This window comes from Chrysemys picta, chromosome 15 (genome assembly GCF_011386835.1).
Source record: "Chrysemys picta bellii isolate R12L10 chromosome 15, ASM1138683v2, whole genome shotgun sequence".
Lineage (NCBI taxonomy): Eukaryota > Metazoa > Chordata > Testudines > Emydidae > Chrysemys > Chrysemys picta.
This window is the reverse complement of record NC_088805.1, coordinates 10,786,376-10,805,405: the sequence shown is the minus strand read 5'-3', so window position 1 is coordinate 10,805,405 and position 19,030 is coordinate 10,786,376. Positions and strand designations below refer to the sequence as shown.

The 19,030-nt window shown below is 48.6% G+C and overlaps 2 protein-coding genes and 1 pseudogene across 5 annotated transcripts in view; 2 read left to right on the top strand and 1 right to left on the bottom strand.

Moving 5' to 3' along the window:
- Positions 1 to 5,201: 5,201 nt before the first annotated feature.
- On the bottom strand, positions 5,202 to 5,367 carry LOC135975880 (U2 spliceosomal RNA; annotated as a pseudogene).
- A 1,189-nt stretch (positions 5,368 to 6,556) lies between these two features.
- On the top strand, positions 6,557 to 13,446 carry RPLP0 (ribosomal protein lateral stalk subunit P0). Its single transcript, XM_005288699.4, has 8 exons — positions 6,557 to 6,695; positions 7,156 to 7,261; positions 9,120 to 9,295; positions 9,390 to 9,477; positions 9,797 to 9,943; positions 11,665 to 11,850; positions 12,575 to 12,715; positions 13,223 to 13,446. Exons 2-8 carry the CDS (start codon positions 7,208 to 7,210, stop codon positions 13,373 to 13,375), a joined length of 945 nt encoding a protein of 314 aa, XP_005288756.1. The 5' UTR covers positions 6,557 to 6,695; positions 7,156 to 7,207; the 3' UTR covers positions 13,376 to 13,446.
- A 1,702-nt stretch (positions 13,447 to 15,148) lies between these two features.
- GCN1 (GCN1 activator of EIF2AK4) overlaps positions 15,149 to 19,030 on the top strand; it is a 58,204-nt gene continuing 54,322 nt past the window's right edge. For 3 of the 4 annotated variants that reach the window (XR_010592742.1, XR_010592743.1, XM_005288700.3), the window contains exons 1-2: positions 15,149 to 15,292; positions 18,800 to 18,902. Coding sequence is in view for 1 of the 4 variants with exons in the window: in XM_005288700.3 (XP_005288757.2) it covers positions 15,275 to 15,292; positions 18,800 to 18,902 (121 nt within the window). In the remaining 3 variants the exon portion in view is untranslated. Of the gene's footprint in view, positions 15,293 to 17,077; positions 17,188 to 18,799; positions 18,903 to 19,030 lie in introns of those variants that run through there. The other variant, XM_065567837.1, reaches the window with a different exon arrangement.

The following is a 19,030-nucleotide window of genomic DNA, read 5'->3' as shown; positions in this document are numbered from 1 at the left end:
TGGGCTCCCCCCGGACCCTCCTGCACCCCCAGCCCTGACCCCCACCTGCACCCCCCTGCCGCCCCAGCCCTGGGCTCTCCCCCCATCTGCATCTCCTGCCACCCCAGCCCTGGGCTCTTCTCTCCCCCCTGCACCCGCACTCCCTGCTGCCCCAGTTCTTGCCCCTACCTGCACCTACTGCACCCCAGCCTGGGCTCTTCCTCCCCACCCCCCTGCACCTCCTGCCACCCTCATGCTGCAGCTTGATATGCAGTCATATCACTTCCATGTCGGGTGCATATCCTGCAGCCTCAGCTCCAGAGCTGCTGTGATGGGGAGAGGTGCTTCTCCCCCTGCTGCCCAGGTACTGCTGCAGGCAGAGAGCTGGGGGAGTCCTCTCTCCCTGCCATAGCCCCCCCTGCACCCCTCATCCCCAGCCCCACCCCCAGAGCTCTCCCCCCAACCCTCTACCCCAGCCCTGAGCCCCCTCCCCCACTCCAAACCCCTTGGCCCTACCCCCACATGAAACTTGTTATGTGCACTGATATGACATGTGTCATATCACCTCCATATCGGTGCACATAAAATTCATTCCACACATGAGTGAGAAATTAGAGGGAACACTGCTCACGGGTCACATAGTTGCTCTTCCTTCACCTGGAGCACTCCCTCACAGAACTCACGTTAGCAGCTCCTGTACCCTAGCATCTCTCATCCCTTAGCAGCGCGCATTTTAAAGCCTTGTTCTCCCTGAGTAGCCCCAAACCCTGCTACGGGTTGATGGGTGCTAAAGGGCTTGGCCACCAAAGCCTCATTAAAAAGCTCTCAACTTGCCTGGCAGGCCACTAGGCTCAGCACAAGTCCCCTCAAACGAACAGACCACACTGTATAATTCAGTCAAGCAGCAACCAAACTACACCACACACAACAAACTCACCCCAAGGGTCACGGAGTTGCTCCTGCACCTGGTTAACTCCCTCACAAAACTCACATTAGCCAGTCCTGTTCCCTGTACAGAGCGTCACACCTCCCCTCTTCGTTTACTGCAAGAGAGTTAGTCACTGACTATCTCGAAGGAAGTTTGTTGTTATAGTGCTCTTGGCATCCAGCCATTAAGGCCATAAGGCAGCGTGCCTGAGTTTCCCCACTCACACACACAATCCAGGGTTTTTTTATGGTTTCTCTGCTGTGATAAGGTTTAAACCGGTTTACAGGTATTAACTGAAAAGTAGCATTAGCATAAGGTTTAACTTCTGTGTCGAAATTCTTAGCCCCAAATCTTAACATTAATACCAAATTTTCTATCAAATATGGGTGTTTACAAGTATCTTTGATACCACGCCCTGTGTTCAATTAGTGTAGTTTGAGGTTAGTTTGTTCATTACCCATGGTGTCCTTTGACTCTCTCCCATGTAATCAGTCACTGGCTTCTCTTTCCCGCCAGTGTTTCCCTTTGTGTGGGTTCTTAATTTCATCCTATTTCTGGCATTTTGATAGGGTCTGGCAAGATAAGGGTCCAGGGGGATCCTGCACATTGGCTGGCCCTTTGGGGAGCGGTCTCCCAACTCCAGGACTGTACATCTGTAGGAAAACCTAACTCCCCTTTTGGGGTTACCCTGTGTTTCCCCCTCCCTGCACTGAGTCCTTCCCTGCCCCCTAGAGGGCTGTGAGCTCTGCTCTCTGGGCTAGGTGTGCCCACCCTTTGATCAGCTGCACCTCTTCCCAGCAGCTTTCCCAGAACTGCTCCCTGTCTCTCACCAGCCTGGGGGAAAACACCCCCCTTCTCTGTCAGTTGGGTCATTTCTATTCGGGCAGACTACCACCTGGCAATTTCCTGGTCTCAACTCCCCTGCTGTTACAGGGGTTGGAACTGCATCTTGATGTAAAGAGACAGAGTTACTTTCCAAAAACTTCTCAGAAATAGCATCCTGAAAAATTGGGACCTGGATTGGGGTACCCTCTGCCACCCCTTTCTCTGTCCCTGAGAAGTCAGCTGTGTGACTGCTCCCCTCCAGGAGGAGAGTTGCACGGTTCCTTCTCAAAACCTGGGTCACAGGCTGAGTGCCTGGGTGCACAGATGCTGACCCAGCCATCCTCCTAGTGTCCTGGGCATCCTGCCCCAAGTGACTAGTGAGGAGACATTCCTGCACCCCGACTATTCCTTCCCCAGTTTCCTCCTCGGGGCCCCCTCCTTCAGCTGCAGAACTCTGCCAGCTAACAACTGGGACAGTTTCCTTAATCAATGGACAACACCTCTCCTGGCCCTGAGGGCATGTTGCCTTCTGCTGAAAAGGAGCTAGTCTCAGCCCCTCCCATACTTGGAAGCACTCCGCTTCTCTGTGCTAAGAGTCACAGGAATCCTCACCCACCTCAGTGGTTTCTGAGATTCTCTGCCCCTTCTCTGAGCTCTCCTCTGGGACATCTCTCTGTTCCCTAGAGCCGGGTTTGTCTCTAGTTGAGCTGCAACCTGGACAGTTCTCTCCCTGGCAGGCATTACACCCCCATCCCTTCCTGATGTAGTGTTAGGGTGACCAGATGTCCTGATTTTATAGGGACAGTCCCGATTTTGGGGGGCTTTCTTATATAGGCTCCTATTACCCCCCACCCCCATCCCGATTTTTCACATTTGCTGTCTGGTCACCCTATGTGGTGTTGCTTCCAGCTGCAGTGTAGGAGTTGGTCTCAACCACCCTCCCACGTGGAAGCATGTGGCTTCCCCCAGCTGCAGAAGAATCAAGACCACTCATTCCTATTCTCTCAGCAGTTCCTAAGACCTTACCCTTTCCCTCAGGGGGTCCCAGCATAAAATTCCCTCCTGCTGCAGGCAAATGCTTTAACCTGAGCTAGACGGAAAAAATCATTACCCAGGAGCAGGTGAAATAGGAGGTGTTCCATTACCCCCCCAGTCAAAACACTTTCCAAACCTTCCCAAAGCACATAGATTTTAGCTAGTGATACAAGGAATCTGCTTTCACCCACCCCACAACCTCTGCCATTTGGCCAGGTAACATACTGGCCTTTGGGACCACACTCTGCTTAACCAGAGAGATCTGGGCCCCTGAATCCCTCTGCCCCAAGTATTACCCACTATCAATTTAGACAGCCTTAACATGCTCCATATCGGATTCTGCAGAGGCTAACCTCACAGAACCAATGTGATAGGTTTCAATTACTTGGGGGGGGGGGGGTGTTCTGTGTTGAGGACAGCAGAACTAAGGAGCTATTGTTTGCCTGCTTTTTCCTAGCACAGGGCCTTTATTCCTCAGGTGATCAGTGGAATTACACTGATAGCACCTTTTGGGCTCTAGGGTCCCAGCCCCCTTCTGTTTTCCCAGGGACCTTCCCTTCCCCCCCAGTTTTAAACCCCTCTTTCTGTGGCATGCCCTCAATAGATGCCTGATTCTGTTTGAAGGCATCAGCTAAACAAAAGCTCTTACATCCACAGACTTGACATCTTTATCCCTTAGACACTGCTTCACATCAGCCTTACGTAGGCTTACATTGCACCACAAACACACACTACAGACACACTCACCCCAGGGGTCATGTCCTTGCTCCTGCTTCACCTGGAGAACCCCCTCACAGAACTCAGGTGAGCTGCTCCTGTTCTCTAGGTCCTCTGGCTGCTTAGGAACAGGCTTTTTAAAGCCTTGTTCTCCCTGAGGAGCCCCACCCCCTGGCTAGGGGTTGATAGGTGCTAAAGGGTTTGGCCATCAAAGCCTCCTCCTTAAGAAGCTCTCAACTTTCCTAGCAGGCCTCTAGGGTTAGCACAGGGTCCCTCAAAGGAACAGACAACACTGTATACTTCAGTTAAGTAACAAGCACACACCAGACACAAGCTACAGACCATAGGTGCTGACTCTGTGGAGGAGCTAGAGAACAGGAGCTGCTAATGGGAGTTTCGCAAGGGTTTCTCCAGGTGAAGGAGGAGCAACTAGTGTCTGTTTGGTTTCTGTAGTGGGTATTTGTGGTTTGCTTACTGCTTGACTGAAGTATAGAATATGGTCTGTGCTAAGTCTAGGGGCCTGGTAGGCATGGCTGAGAGCTTCTTAAGGTGGCTTTGATCCCTAAGTCCTTTAGCACTTAACCAGGGGGTGGGGGCTACTCAGGGAGAACCAGTATTTAAAACCCTGCTCGTAAGCCAGGGGAGTTAGGGAACAGGAGAGTTTTGAGGGAGATTAGAGGGCAGCCTGGGTGTGGATAAACTTCATTAATGGTCTTTAAATTTAAGGCAATAACCCCCCCCTCCCCCGATAAAAATAAAAGAAGAAAGGAAAGAGCGGCAGGAGTAAAGAGACTGCAGGCAGAAGTCCAGCACCAGAGTGGGGGCTATCCAGTTTATTGCACTGAATGCAGCATGCATGATTAGCTGGCCTATGGGCAGGTGGCATATGTGTGAATTCGGTGCAAGGAGCTCCTGGCTCTCAGAGACCATGTACGGGCTTTGGAGACCAGAGTGGCTGAACTGGAGGAGCTAAGGGAGACAGAGGTACATTGATGTGACTTTTTGGGACACAGTTGAATGGTCCTACTCCCATTCTGACAGCCTAGGCACTCTTGAGGAGTTATGAATAAGTTTTGAAGGCAAGGTCAGAATTTTACCAGCAGCAACTGGCCAACAAAATGCTGCCTTAGGAGACTGATAGCACACTCATGCGTAGAAATACTCATTTTACAAGTGCAATTATCTTTTTTTCCTTAGCTCTGGCCTCCCGCCTGTTAATAATGAACAATTAGTGAAGGGTAGAGGTAGGGTATGCGTATTTGTGTCATATTTGAATGAAAATGTCTATATTTAGAGAGTATCTTCTTTTTCCTGTATCTCCTTTATTTATCAACCGATTTTGATAATATTTGAAATGGAGTCATTTTTTTTTTTTTTTTTTTTTTTTTTTTTTTTTTTTTTTTTTTAAAAGAGACTCCTCTTAGTGCGAGGCCCCAACCTGTAGCTTAGTTAGTATATGCCTTAATCCAATGATTCTCAAACTTTTGTACTGGTGACCCCTTTCACATAGCAAGCCTCTGAGTGCGACACCCCCCCCCTATAAATTAAAAACACTTTTTTAATATATTTAACACCGTTATAAATGCTGGAGGCAAAGCAGGGTTTGTGGTGGAGGCTGACAGTGCGTGACCCCCCCATGTAATTACCTTGTGACCCCCAGTTTGAGAACCCCTGTTAACATAGACAACACAACAGATTTCTTTGCTGTTTTTCAACTATGACGTGTACCATTCCTGGCGATACTGCAGTACCAGGTTGAAGCATGGAGTGGCTAGAGCAAGCTCCTATTCCTTCTCCCTGTTCCAAAAATGCATTTAATATATAGTCGCCAGATAGAGGACATATACTGATAAGAACAGATTAAATTTTTTTATAAAAGCTAATGTTAAAATTATCTAAAACACAGGATAATAAAAAACGTTTCCAATCATTGGGGTATAATGCTTAAATTATCCAAAATAGCAAGTTTGGTTTAAAAAGTAATAAAATGCTATACTCCATAATCTGCAATACGAGTTGTTGGTTTTTTAAAAGATTATGCTGGGTTTTCCAGTCTGTCTCTGATCGTTGAACTCCCTTTGCTCAGCCCCACTAGGTGTCTGGGACAATTAAAAGTTGCCTACTTACTGTCCCAAATTTAATTGGGTTCTGTGAATTTGGCATCTGCTTTAGGTGCGCTCACCCCCACAGATGCCTCTTCTTTGACCAGCAATTAATCCTGTCCCCCCCAGCCGCTCCTCAGTTCAGCACCCCCACCTAGCCTCAACTCAGCTCTTTCTGGGGGTACACACACACACACACACACACACACACACACACACACACACACACACACACACACACACACACACACACACACACACACACACACACACACACACACACACACACACACACACACACACACACCCCGGCACAGCTAGGTTCTTTATTCGTTTCTTCCCCCTCCTCTCTTGTGAGACTGGTGAGTGGTGGGGAGAGACTCTGCCAGCTTCTAGCAGGGCTGACCTTCACAAGGCAGTTGGAGCATCTCCTGTCCTCTCCAGCCAAGCTCCTGACCTGTCTGAAATCCTCTCACTTGTGAAAAACTCATGAGCGCGGGTGATATCATTCCTAGGTCAGCCCCATCGCCATTGTCCCTCTGCAGGGAAATAGGGAGTGTGGCCAGAGTGGCCCCGCTGCCATTGTCATCTGAGCAGCTCAGAGAGCAGAGCGTAAGTTAGAGCAGCCCTGAGGCACAGCAGGGTTACGGCTGTCGTATGTTTGGCATTGGGACTGAACTCCCCTTCCTGGCCTCACCCCTGCCAGGCATCAGAGGGATGTCGCAGATGATGTCACAATACTGGCTCCATGCCGGGGGAGGCTGCAGGTGGTCCCTAGACCCTGCGGCTGCGGCCCAGTATCCCAATAGGCCGTGGGAGGGCGGGAATAGCTCTCATCCAGCAGGAGGAGCCCTAGCAGGAGTCAGCTTTCTATGTGCTGCTACTGCCCCTTTAAATGACAGCACCTTCAGCCGTCTGCCTTGTGAATGACAGGCTTTCTGTCCAATAGGAGGGAGGGACTCCTCTGGTATCCGGGATTGACGTCTACAACTATCCAATAGATTGAGAAGGGCCGGAGGTTACCAGTCGCTGATTGGCTGTGGCTCGGAGTATAAATAAGGAGAGGAGGCGGGCGCGCTCCCTTTTCTTTCCCGGAGCTCTCGTGGGAGGTGGGTGTCCGGAGTAGGGGCGGCCCGCGGGGGACTCGGCCGCACTCAGCCCCCGGCCGGGGAGCAGATCACGGGGATCCGGGCGGGTCGGCCTTACCCCGGGGCTTCCCGGCTGGCTGGGCCCCGCCGCGGTTCCGGGTGTCGCTAGGCCTCGGGCCTGGCCACGCGGGGCCGACTCAGCACCGCGGCAGGGACACGGGGCCGCGCCGGGCGCTTCGCCCCGGGATCCCGATGCCCGAGGGGCCCCTTCGTCTGCTCTACGGGATCCCCTCAGCGCGGGGTTGGAGGGAGCCGGGGGGGCCGGGGCCCATAGACGCCCCCCCACTGGTTCCCGTTTATCGTTCGGGAGGCCGGGCCAGCATGCGGCGCCCCCCTTTCGGGCGGGGGTGGGAGGCCAGGGGATAGGATGTGGCTGCCGTGATCTGGCTGAACCCTGGTCTCCCCACCTTGTCTCCTGTAGGTAACAGCTTGTCTTTAAACCCTTTGTGGCAATCCTTGGAAGCACCGTCGAGATGCCCAGGGAAGACAGGGCTACGTGGAAGTCCAACTATTTCCTGAAAATCATCGTAAGTGTCTCCCTTGGGGTGTGTTCTGGGTAGTCTGGACCCGGGGCTGGGATGGACGCTTGTCACTCATGGCTCAGCCTGCCTTGGCCATTCTCTGTGTTACACCTGCAAACGCACCCCCAGGTTAATCCTAATGCACGTTTGGAGCCACAGACTTAATGGGGGGTTGTGTTAGACAGCAAGGCAGGAGCCAGCCTCATCATGAACATGGAGCTGCAGTTTGCAGAGGTTACATGATCAAGGAGGAGCAAGCTATGCTGGGACCGTGGTCTCCATAGCTCTAGTTACCTACTGGGATTAATGGCTGTTGTAGCAATTGGCTCCATTGTATACCAATGAGGTGAAGCCCTCAGGCTCCTGGAAAGTTGCCAGTGAAGTTGTTGATAGTGTTGCTCAGTTTTTGCCCAATTACAGCTGGATCTAGAGCAGTGGTCCCCAAACTTTTCATGGTCATGCTCCCCTCTTACCCTGAGCCAGAGCGGGACCGAGGGAGGGGGGAACGCGGACAGGGTAAGGGGGCCTCAGTTGAGGGCAGGAGTGGCGCTCCGGCAGACCGGACCAGGCTAGGTGTGGAGTTGAGTGGTGCTCCCTCCCTGCCACCTGTGGGAGCTGTCCCGGGCCTCAGCTGTGCTCCCCCAAAAGTTCCTCCACGCCCCCCACCTCGCAGTTTGGGTACCTCTGATCTAGAGCCTGGTACTCCACATTTCCCACTGGTGGCTGCTGTTATGAGACTCTCAAGACTCTTCTAGATGTTACCTCCAAATTTTATCAGAAGGGGTCTCAGTAGGCTCCTTCAAGTGAGTTTTGAAATAGACACTTGCACAGCTGTTGTCTCTCTTACAATGACTATACTAGCCATTGGCAAGTTTTTGAACATTTTAAAAGCAATTGGGAAGCCTGAGTAAGATCCCCAGAACACTTGGCTCTGGAAAGAATTAAACCATGCTACTAAGAATGGAGTCCACTGCAGTCACAAATAAATCATTCAGAAGAGCCTTGTAAACGTTAGTGCTGCTTCCTAGTTGAATATAATTTGTGTTTTTAATGCCTCAATGTGTTGTGTAGCAGTGAGATACTGCTCACAGTGACTGAGTAAGCAAAAGTAGCATCTGCAAAAGAGTCACACATCCAAGCCTCCTTAATGGAGAGCATTACCAAGTTGTTGACTCTTTACCAGGGAATCTTTCACAGAAACTGCATTAACATTTTTACACGCATAAACATCACATCTCAGCTAAGCTCCTGGTACGTCCTGACTGTACTTTATTTGGAGGGTTGAAATGCATCTCATTTAGCATGTTTGTTTCCCTTAAATGTGCTTTGGGACGCCTCTATTTCCTCTCTGAGGGTCATCAGACTGCTGCTGGTATATAATTTTTTTCAGAAAGAATTGCACTCTGCCTTTTCTGTAGCATTGGGTTGGCAGCCTTGTAACCATATGTTTTAAGCAATGGCTCCCTAGCAACCTAAAGAGACTGAAAATTGTCACGTCAGGGTTGGTTTGGAGACTTGAGGGGGAAGGGAGGAAGTACCCCCGGAGTGGTAGATAGTGGGACAATTTATTTGATTAGTGCACATGCTGGTTGCTGGCTGGAATGTGTACCAATGTCAGCTGTTTAAGAGCCCTAGTCAGGTGAGAGGGATTTTTGGTTGCTTTGGGACAGGTTCTGGTTGGTAACGTTAGGTCAGATTTCTCAGCTTAGCACACAGTAGCTCCCATTTATGCACCTAAACAGAAATACTGGGTGCTAAGGACTTGTGGAATCGGGCCATTTAGTTAACGTGCCTAAATGGGACCTAATATTACTCTATACCCTGGTCTAGGTTTCTTCGTAAAACTCATTTGTTCTTTCTGTAGCAACTCCTGGATGATTATCCAAAATGCTTCATCGTGGGAGCAGACAATGTAGGATCCAAACAGATGCAGCAGATCCGCATGTCCCTGCGTGGGAAGGCTGTCGTGCTGATGGGGAAGAACACCATGATGCGCAAGGCTATCCGTGGTCATCTGGAGAATAACCCTGCTTTGGAAAAGTGAGTAAAATACTGTGATTCCACACTGTTTCCTGGGGAAGAGACTGTATGTTCCCTGAAGGAGTGAAACTGAATGGTGCTGTCTTTCCTCCAGGCTGTTGCCTCATATCCGTGGGAATGTGGGCTTTGTGTTCACCAAGGAGGATCTGACTGAGATCAGGGACATGCTGTTGGCTAACAAGGTAAGGGAGGAGGACACTGTTGTTATAGTGCGTCTACTCAGGGAGGTTTTGGGGCCTGATCTGAAGGAAGGAGAAAGTGTAACACGGAACATTCTCTGTGGATGTGTGATTTTTAGAAGGGAGCAAGAACTGGGAACCAGGCATTTCCTGTGTTGTACTCTGAGCGCTGCCACCGACTTGCTGTGACCTCAGTTTCCCCATGTGAATAATTGGGAGATGCCGATCTCACAGAAGCGCTGTGAGGATGAATTAGTGTCTATACAGTACTGTCTGAAAGCCAAGCATTATTTTGCTTTCTCTTCTTGCACTGTTATGTTAGGTGCCAGCTGCTGCTCGAGCTGGTGCCATTGCCCCTTGTGATGTCACCGTGCCAGCCCAGAACACTGGTTTGGGTCCCGAGAAGACCTCCTTCTTCCAGGCTTTGGGCATCACCACGAAGATCTCCAGGGGTACCATTGAAATCCTGGTGAGTGCAGAGCAAAGTTCAGTGTGTTACTAGCAAGTGAAAGGTCATTCACAGCTTTCTAGCTGCTCCTATATACTGGGTGGCCCTGGTTGGACAGTTTGGCAATTCCACTGAAGTTAGGACTGTAGATTTGTAGCTACTTCATCCCTACATCCCCATGTCTTGTGCTGCTTTCCATGGCACAAGATCGATCCCACCTTCTATTGAGGACTTTGGAGGCATGTCTCTAAAGCATCTTAAGAGGAAACTAGCAGAGTAATGTGACAACAATAGGATATTGCATGACAAAGAGAGCCTGATTAAATAGGAAGCTGTCAGAGAAATTGGGCTGGGTAAGTTCTTTCTGCCTCTTGCCAAGCCGAGTGGGAGGGTTGTCTGAGCAGCTGATCTCCCATCCCTGACCTCTCAGATGCCTTTACCAGATGGCAAAGCAGGTCTGATTTGCTGACTGAGAGCCTGCAAATGCCCTCATCAGTGGCCCACTCATTCATCTTTATGATTCCATGCTGTAATTGAAGCGTAAGTCATGGGCTTGATGCAGGAATGACTGGTGAGGTTCTCTGGCCTGTGTTGTGGAGGAGGTCAGACCAGATGACCATAATGGTCCTATTTGGCCTTAAAATATCTCCCAGCAGCCCTCTCCCTTGTAAAACACTCTTGGGAGAGGGGGACCCGCTTACATGGAAGAACAGCATTGCCAGTCTCCTGCCCTGCTTAGGCTCGGGAGGCCAGTGCTTTCCCTCCCTGTGAAATACAGCGGGTGTGGTGACAAAGGGGAGCTGTGTGAGGACCTGGACTGGTATTTCACTGTGGAGCAATTTGAGGGAGAAGTTCCCTGCTCTCTTGCCACTTTTGGAGGCGGGGAAAGTGGGGCCTGAGGCTGCTTCTAAAGGCCAGGGGTGCCTATCGGGTTATTCCCCTTCATCAGGTCAGGTACATCTTACACTTAGTGGCTTAGTATTGGCAGTTTTCTCATTTACCTGGAAGAGCTGGGAGAATAAAAGGGGTAACTTCTGCTAACTAATGGTGTAGGTAATAGTGCATGTTCAGTAACGTGAGAGAGGAATTTCAAGCCCAAGTCTGTTAGTTTTGGCAAAGGGTTTTTGAAAAAAGATGAATCCCTGAACAGTTTCAAGAAAGGTGGGATTTTGAAAGGCTTATCAGTGAGTATCGATCCATTTTTGACTAAACTGCCCTCACAAATTCAGACTATTTAGGTTCCATTCCTCACAGAGTAGCAGTAAAGAATAAATATTAAGACTCCTATAAAAACTGACATAATCTTAACTGCAGTGGTGTTACTGCTCTACCTTAAGTAATCTTTAAAGCCAGATGTCTAATTTGACTCCTGTGGAGAAGAAGGGTTTAGTTCCATCTAGCTGGGCACACCAGTATTTTGGGTACGAGAAACTCTGGTTTGAGTGTCTAATGGGACAGCCTAGGTCTAGATGATGTGTTAAGTGTAGCTGATTCCATTTGCATGTCTCATAATTATGGACCTCGCTTTGAAATGTGCCATCTGCTGGGTGGGCTGCTCCTCATACTTCACACAGATTGCTCAGCTGAGCTTTGAACATGTTTTGATACAGAATCATTTGTGGGTCTAACTCCTTCCGTCCCATCTACAGGTGTTTGTAACGTGAAGTTGAACCTTGTTGCGTCTCTGTGCCTGAGTTTCCCTGTAGCAGTGCGTTGCTCACTTTTTCCTCTTTGACTCTCAGAGTGATGTGCAGCTGATCAAGACTGGAGATAAAGTGGGAGCCAGCGAAGCGACCTTGCTGAACATGTTGAATATTTCCCCATTCTCCTTTGGGCTGATTATCCAGCAGGTGTTTGACAACGGCAGCATTTACAATCCTGAAGTGCTGGACATCACTGAGGAGACTCTGCACAGACGCTTCCTGGAAGTAAGAGCTGCTTGCCTGTGCTGTATGCCATGTCTACTGTATTCCATGTAGTTATGGGGATAGATTAAGTGCTTGGGTATCTAATCTGAAGTTCTGGAGGGCCGTGTGTGTGGTGTTTTCTTTTTCTTTTGAACTGTGAATGAAACCAGCACTGAATTCTAAAAGTGATTTTACAGATCTACAAACCTGAATAACAAGGTTATTGGCTTGGCATAGTCCCTTTAAAACTGGTCTGTGCCATTTCATTGCACTCCAGAGTTGGGAGATCCAGATGCAAGTGTGTGTCAGCCTGTTGGCCAGCACCCCAATTTTCCCAAGCTGTTTTGATGTTCCCTATCACCTTTGGAAAATTGTGGTAGTGCGAATCATGGCTTTGCCAGACAGTAGTCTTCTTGGTGGGTTGTATCATGCATCCCTGAATGCTGGGAATTTTGATTTGCAACATGGATGTGTTTTCTACTGGGAGCGATGTTCCATTCTGCTGGCTATCAGTTATGTATGAAATGCAGAGAATACAAAATCTGGAAACACCTTGTAACAAGTGTTAAAGGTATGTGGTTAAGGCTGCCTCTTGTTTGTCTCCTTTGCCAGAACCAGGCAGTTCTCTCACCCATAATACCCTTTATTACCTTTGCACATATTGTCATGGATGGTTGTGTTTACTTGCAATGTAATTCTCAGAGCTGAATGCTTGGAACATGAGCTTTCTTTCCCTCTTCCCCAGGGCGTTCGTAACGTAGCTAGTGTTTGTCTGCAAATTGGCTACCCAACCATCGCTTCTGTGCCTCACTCCATCATCAATGGGTACAAGCGAGTCCTAGCTGTGGCTGTGGAGACTGAATACACCTTCCCACTGGCTGAAAAGGTAAAGTATGAGCTAGACAGACTGGAATAGATCGTGCGCTGACTGAAGGCTCACAAACCAGCCTTTGAGCACGAGCTCTTAAAGATCTAGAAGGTTCTGCACTGAAAAGAGGCCTTGAACAGTGTGAAGTGCATGTAACAGCAGTGAGGCAGGGGGAATTCCTTGCTTTGTGGAGGTGCAGTTCTGCCTCTTCACCCTCAATCCTAGGAGTAGCTTACTGGCAAGGAGGGTGGAGAGCGTGCTTTCAGAGAGCATCCCTGTCCTCTTGTATGATAAGGCAACATTGCCCTCCTATTGATTGTCTTCAGTTTGTTTGTATAATGCATCCCTTGGGTTGCTGGCAAGTTGCTCGCATGGCCTTTGGGGTTGCAAAGGTTGTGCTCCCTGCTCTTAATTCCTGTGGAGACCCACTAATACGCCATCCGTTTTCAGTCTGGCAGTAGGATAGTAGATGTAAATTGTGACCTGTTTGTTCCCTGAAATTACTATATGCTTCTCCTCTTACAGGTAAAGGCCTTCCTAGCTGACCCCTCAGCCTTTGTGGCTGCTGCCCCTGTGGCAGCTGAAGCTGCAGCTCCTGCTGCTGCTCCAGCCAAAGAGGAAGTAAAGGAGGAATCCGAGGAGTCTGACGAGGACATGGGATTCGGTCTCTTTGACTAACTCCTGCGACGCGCTAACCAACCACTTCATCAACTGGTTTAATTAGAGAAATAAAGTGCTATTTTACACCCTCTGTTGTGTGTTTCTCGTGGGGGGTGGGAGGAGGAGGAATCATCATGCATGAACTTTCCACTGGTGTGAAACTTAATATGGATTTTGATCCTAAAGATGTACTTTTTTTGATCTTGCCTTCAATCATAAACACTTCCTAAAACAGCCATAAAATAATTTCAAGAAACCTTCAAATAACTTTCCCCTGCAGGTGAGAGCAAGAGGCTCCACACATGTCAAATACTAGTCATGTCACTTAGTGCACTTCTGCCTTGGCTACACTGGAATGTTAATGTGAATTAAAGTAGGGTGTGAATTTAAAGTGCAAGAGATATTCAAGAATCACTTCATGTGTGGATGCTATAGTTACTCAGTTGTGTAGACAAGCCCTGAGGCTAGCAGGAATTGAGCTAGTGTACTGACAATAGCAGTGTGGACATTGTCTCAGGTGGCAGCTCAGGCTGTCAATCTCACAAAAAACCCTGCGGCTGAGTTTAAGTGGCTGGCCTGAGTCTGCTGGAGCCATGAAGCACAGCAAATGTGCTCAGTGAATCACTGATAACTGCAGGCAAATAAGCAGGGTCCCTGTCCTGAGGAGCAGGCTACATTACTAATTACACAATGAAAACTCAGTCCATTGTTGATAAATTAGATAAGCCATGACTGGATCAGTTTAGAGACCGGTCTTATGAGGTTTACTAGGCTGCCCGTTGCTGCTTTAGAACTGTATGGGGCCAGCAGTGGAACATTCTCCATTGCAGGTGTCACCTCCTCTTCTGGAACTTGATTGCTCTGGTGAGCTTCAGATTATGCTGTAAGATTTAGCAATTCAACAGTCTGTTTTCGTTTTGCGGCCAGGGTAAGCTGGGTGTGTCCTGTGTGTTATGAAAAATGAGCGGTTGTGATTTTTGATGCTGTGGGCCAGCTGAGTTTTCATTATGTAAGACCCAGGCCAGAGTGTTAAGCCAAAACAAACAGGCCTGATTTTCAGAGTTGTAGAACGCCACTCCTTTGAATTCAATGAGAATCATGGGTGATCGTCACTTCCGAAAAATGACCCACGAATGGGTAAATGTGGATTTAGGAGCATAACTTTTATGCACCTGAGTTGTGATAGTAGGTTTAAAATAATTGTTTCTTAATGGCCTAACCTACAATTGCTATTTGGGAAACTGTCCATTTTCCAAGTGTTGTCATCTTGGGACTGGCTATTTCCAGGGTGCTCCCTGTGCTGTTAATTACTTGCTTTCTAATCCAAAAATCTGTCCCCCATGGTGATTTTATAAAGACATTGCAACCTTCTGCAAAAAGAGCTGACCTTCCCCCAGGCGCTGTGGAAATGGGATTAAACTCTTGGAGCAGGGACTGCCTTTTATGTTAGCACCGGCAGCACCTCGCACTATGGGACGCAGTCTATTACTAGGTGCAACTCTACCCCAGCAATTGAAGAGGGCTCGTGTTGCTACAATGTCAATATCTGCCTTTGTCAGCCTCTGAAGAGCGGTGCCCGGAGGCAAGTGACCAGCAGCATCCCCGTGGATAGTGGCGGAACCATCCAGGGCAGGGAGTGGCTCGCCCGCTTGGGCTCGTTCACAGGGCCCCGGCTGCCCTGGTCAAACCCCTGCCAGGCCGGATGCCGTGTGCCCGGCGCTGCAGCTGGGGGAGAAGGGGCTGTGCCAGGGACATGAGCAGCTCCTGAGGCCTCTCCGCGGCAGGACCTAGCCCCGCTCACCCGGGGTCAGACCCCGACCTCCAAGCATCGATATAGCCACGAGCCCCACCCCGTGGCCGGGTCTGCGCGTGACCCGGAACTGAACCGTGTAGTGCTTCCGGGGTCAGACCGGCGCGATGGCGGCCGACACGCAGGTGAGTGCGGGGGGCTGGGCCCGGCAGTGGCTCAGCGAGAGCCGCTCCCGCGGGCTGGCCGTGGGGCGGGCCGGCTCCGAGGCCCGGTTCCTTAGCTTGGCCCCTCTCAGGCGGCCGCGTCACGGGGAGGCGGCGGCGGTTCCCGGGATGCGGCCTCTGTCACGGGGAGAAGGGACGTGGCAGTCGCGTCAGCCCCATCCCTCGCCGGGCGCCGACACCGAGCCTGCTCCCCCGCGCTCTTCCCGAGCGGCCGGCCCGGCCCGGCCGAGCGCGGCCTGTCCCCTTCTCCGGCCCGGGACAGGCCGAGCGAGGCCGCGCTTCACAGGCCGGCTGCGCCCGCGCCAAGCTCTCGCCTGCCCCAGGCAGCCTCGTGTGGTGGTGCGAGCCCGGCCCTGCCGCGGAGTCCGGCCTGGCCGCGCAGGGGGTCGGAGCAGCCGCGGCGCCTCGCCCTGCGCGGGGGATGGGTCGGCACGGGAGGCGTTTGTAGAGCGTGACTGTCGCGTCGTCTGTGTGTCGGGGACGGGAGCTGTCTGAGCCTCAGAGCCGGCGGGATGAGCCTGTCTCTCCTGCTGGGCCAGGCTCAGGCAAAGGTCGGGGCTGGCCCAGCGTTTAACATCCGTGTTAAAAAGGTCCTTATCAAGTTGAAACTTACTCAGGTTCCAGAAAAAACAACCAGCTCTGGGCACCATCCCAGCCACGGAGACCCTCTGTCTGTTTTTGTGGTTCTACAGTCACGGTTGTTGTATCTTTTAAACAAATCTTTTTGTTGCCCTCCAAAACCTTCACACAAACAATAGAGGAAATTGACGGCTTCTGTAAGGGAACCAGTGAAACTGACTATATGGAAAGACCTATCAAAAGTATAAAGTGAAAAATATTGATACATATTTTCTCTAGTTTTCCAGTTTCTCTGGTCTTGAGTGCTACTTGGAATATGACTAGGTTTAAAAAAATTGAGTAAATGTCCATTTAATGGCAAAAAAGGCTGTCCCTAATTCACTGAAAACAATTATGTACATAATAAAAATGTATTCCAATTTAATCACATAGGATATTGCAATAAAACTTGCATGCTCAGCTATTTTTAGGTGGAATCGGAACTGCTCCACGGTGTGTCAGATCCTATTATGTCGAACAGCTAGTGAAGATTTATCAAGTGGTATGGGCTTAGGCTTTAGGAGTAGGAGAGTGAGTTCTGTCCCTCATATTGCAGTGAAATTATAAATAGTTGTGATGTGCGGAAGAGTGACAGCCATACAGTTCTGAGCTGATTTGTTACAATATTTTCCTCTTTTCTCTTTATGCTTGTGGTGATGCACTTTCCACTATTTTGTGGGGGTTGCTTCAGAGAGCCCCTCCAAAGTCAGGTCTTATCTGGCTTGATATGTATATGTTTAGACTTCACTTTTTCATGGAACTTTTCTCTTGTATAATTTACTAACACATGTATGTCTATATAAATCTTAATAAAAAGAACAGTGGTGCATGAGACCTTTGCACAATGACTCCTCACCACTGAAGTTGCATGAATGGTAAAAACTGCCCATTCCGTAGATTAGTGGATCAATTGGGAACCACTGGATTATAATGCAGATTTAAAATTATCCCAAGTGTCTGAGAACTGAGGTGTATTCATTGTAAATGGCTGTCTTACCTATATATGGTCCATCAGTACTTACTAGACATCTTGGGTTTGTCTTTAACAATGGAAAGTTTTTTTAAAAAACAATTTCTCACATGTTCGTACCTTAACTGGTAGGCTGACAAACAGTTAATATTGATGACTACCATCTCTCGACAAATTCTGCAGGTTGCTAGCCAGATTTACCCTACCTTTTGCCCATCCTTGGAGAGAAGCACAGGGATTAGGATGGCTGAGTTGGAGGAAAGGAGAGGTAGGAATTGCCTGGAAATTCCAGACAGCAATTTTGAGGGGTCTCATGCACACAGACAAAAGCTTCATTGAGATCAATGGAGGCAGTTCATACTTAAGAGCAAATCCTGCCGTTTCCATGCATATGAAGGGACCTTTTATTACAAAACCAGTGGAGTTCTGCTTTGGAGGAGATGGATCAGGATTTGGGGAGTCCATGGAGGGGATGTATGTGTTCCTTGGAGTGCAGGGCACAGTTCAATTGGGCTCCCTGTGTGCCCCAATATAACCGATGTTGTGGCGATGAGATGCAGGCAGTATGGAGGCTATTTCAGCTTTGAAGCTGGAGTATTGTACATGAAGCATCTGAGGACTGCGTGCTGGGGTTGGGATTTTATATTTAGGTGGTTCTCATGCATCTACTGTCTCAGGTTGTCTGCAGATGCAGGAAATTGACAATACATCAATTGTTACTTGCCACCAGATGTGCCAAGCCCTGCTGTCAGCCTGAAACAAATTTTTGTTCATACATATTTTACAAAACTTTAATATTAAATGTTCTAATACATTTAAAAATTAAGGAAGCAGGTTATTACTGGGATTGGGATTTAAACATTCTCCTGCAGTGTTTTCAGTCCAGACATCACAACATGGTGCTAGTGCATGAAAACTGAAAAGTGAAACTGATTATACACCAAAGTGAAATTGAGTTCTCTAGTTCAACTTCTGAAACTGGGTTAGGTGTAAAAAGTAAACAGACAGTATAAATGGTGAAAATTAAATACTGAAACAAAAAAATTAACAATCTAATCTCCACTTGTGTGGTAACATAGGAAAGAGTTTTTTATAAATAGGATGTGACTTTTTAAACCTGATAGACATTTCAGTTTAAAAGGAGACGAACCCACACAAACTCCATGAACATGTGACAGGTGTCTGTTAAGGTACAATGAGAAACCTTTCACTTGTTGTTCCTCTTACATAATTTCAGTACGAAGTCATAAGTGAAACACTCAATATATGAAATTAAGCCTGCAGCATAGACTCTCATGGTGGAAGCTCCCCTTAAATGAGTGAGTGAGTGCGGTCTAGGGGCTAAAGTGCACCACTGGAAAGCAAAAGATCTGCATTCTATTCTGGTGCAAATTTTTCAACCTTTAAAGGTCACATGTACTAGGCAATTGATTTTACTGGTTCCTTAAGTGATTCACATGAGACACATTGCATTGTAAATATAGTCTGTCCACTTTATAAAAGGGTAATTGGAGTCTAATGGTACTGTATATTACTGAGTGAAGATGCAGTACCACATAAGCAGGTTGAAAGTCAGAGAAAGGTCATCCTACTGTATATATGAAAGAGATTTTGAATTATCAAACAAGTAGAGGAGCTTCACCTTGTATGAGACACTGATAATTCTTTCTTTTCATGGATACAGGTAGGAGTTGTTGATTTGCCTAGTACCATGGTGGTTTGGATGACTGTGTCTAACCACACCGGTCAGTTAGTAAGAGGAGTTGGCTGTCTGCAAAAGGGCACATTCTCCCTTCCTGGTGCTTCTGTTTGTTCTGGTTGTGCAGTCCAGTCCATATGTTGATGGTGACAACTTTTTTTTGTGTGAATGGTTGTTTTAGGTTTCTGATACACTGAAGAGGTTTGCTGTAAAAGTGACCACAGCCAGTGTGAAGGAGCGAAGAGAGATACTTAATGAACTGGGAAGATGTGTCACTGGGCAAGGTACTTGTATTTCATCTATTTAAAGCATTTGTATGCTATTTCTTTCACAGAGAGTGTGGAATGGGTTTAGGCATATACTAAAGCAGTGGCTCCCAAACTTGATTGGTTCATATACCACCCTCTGAAAA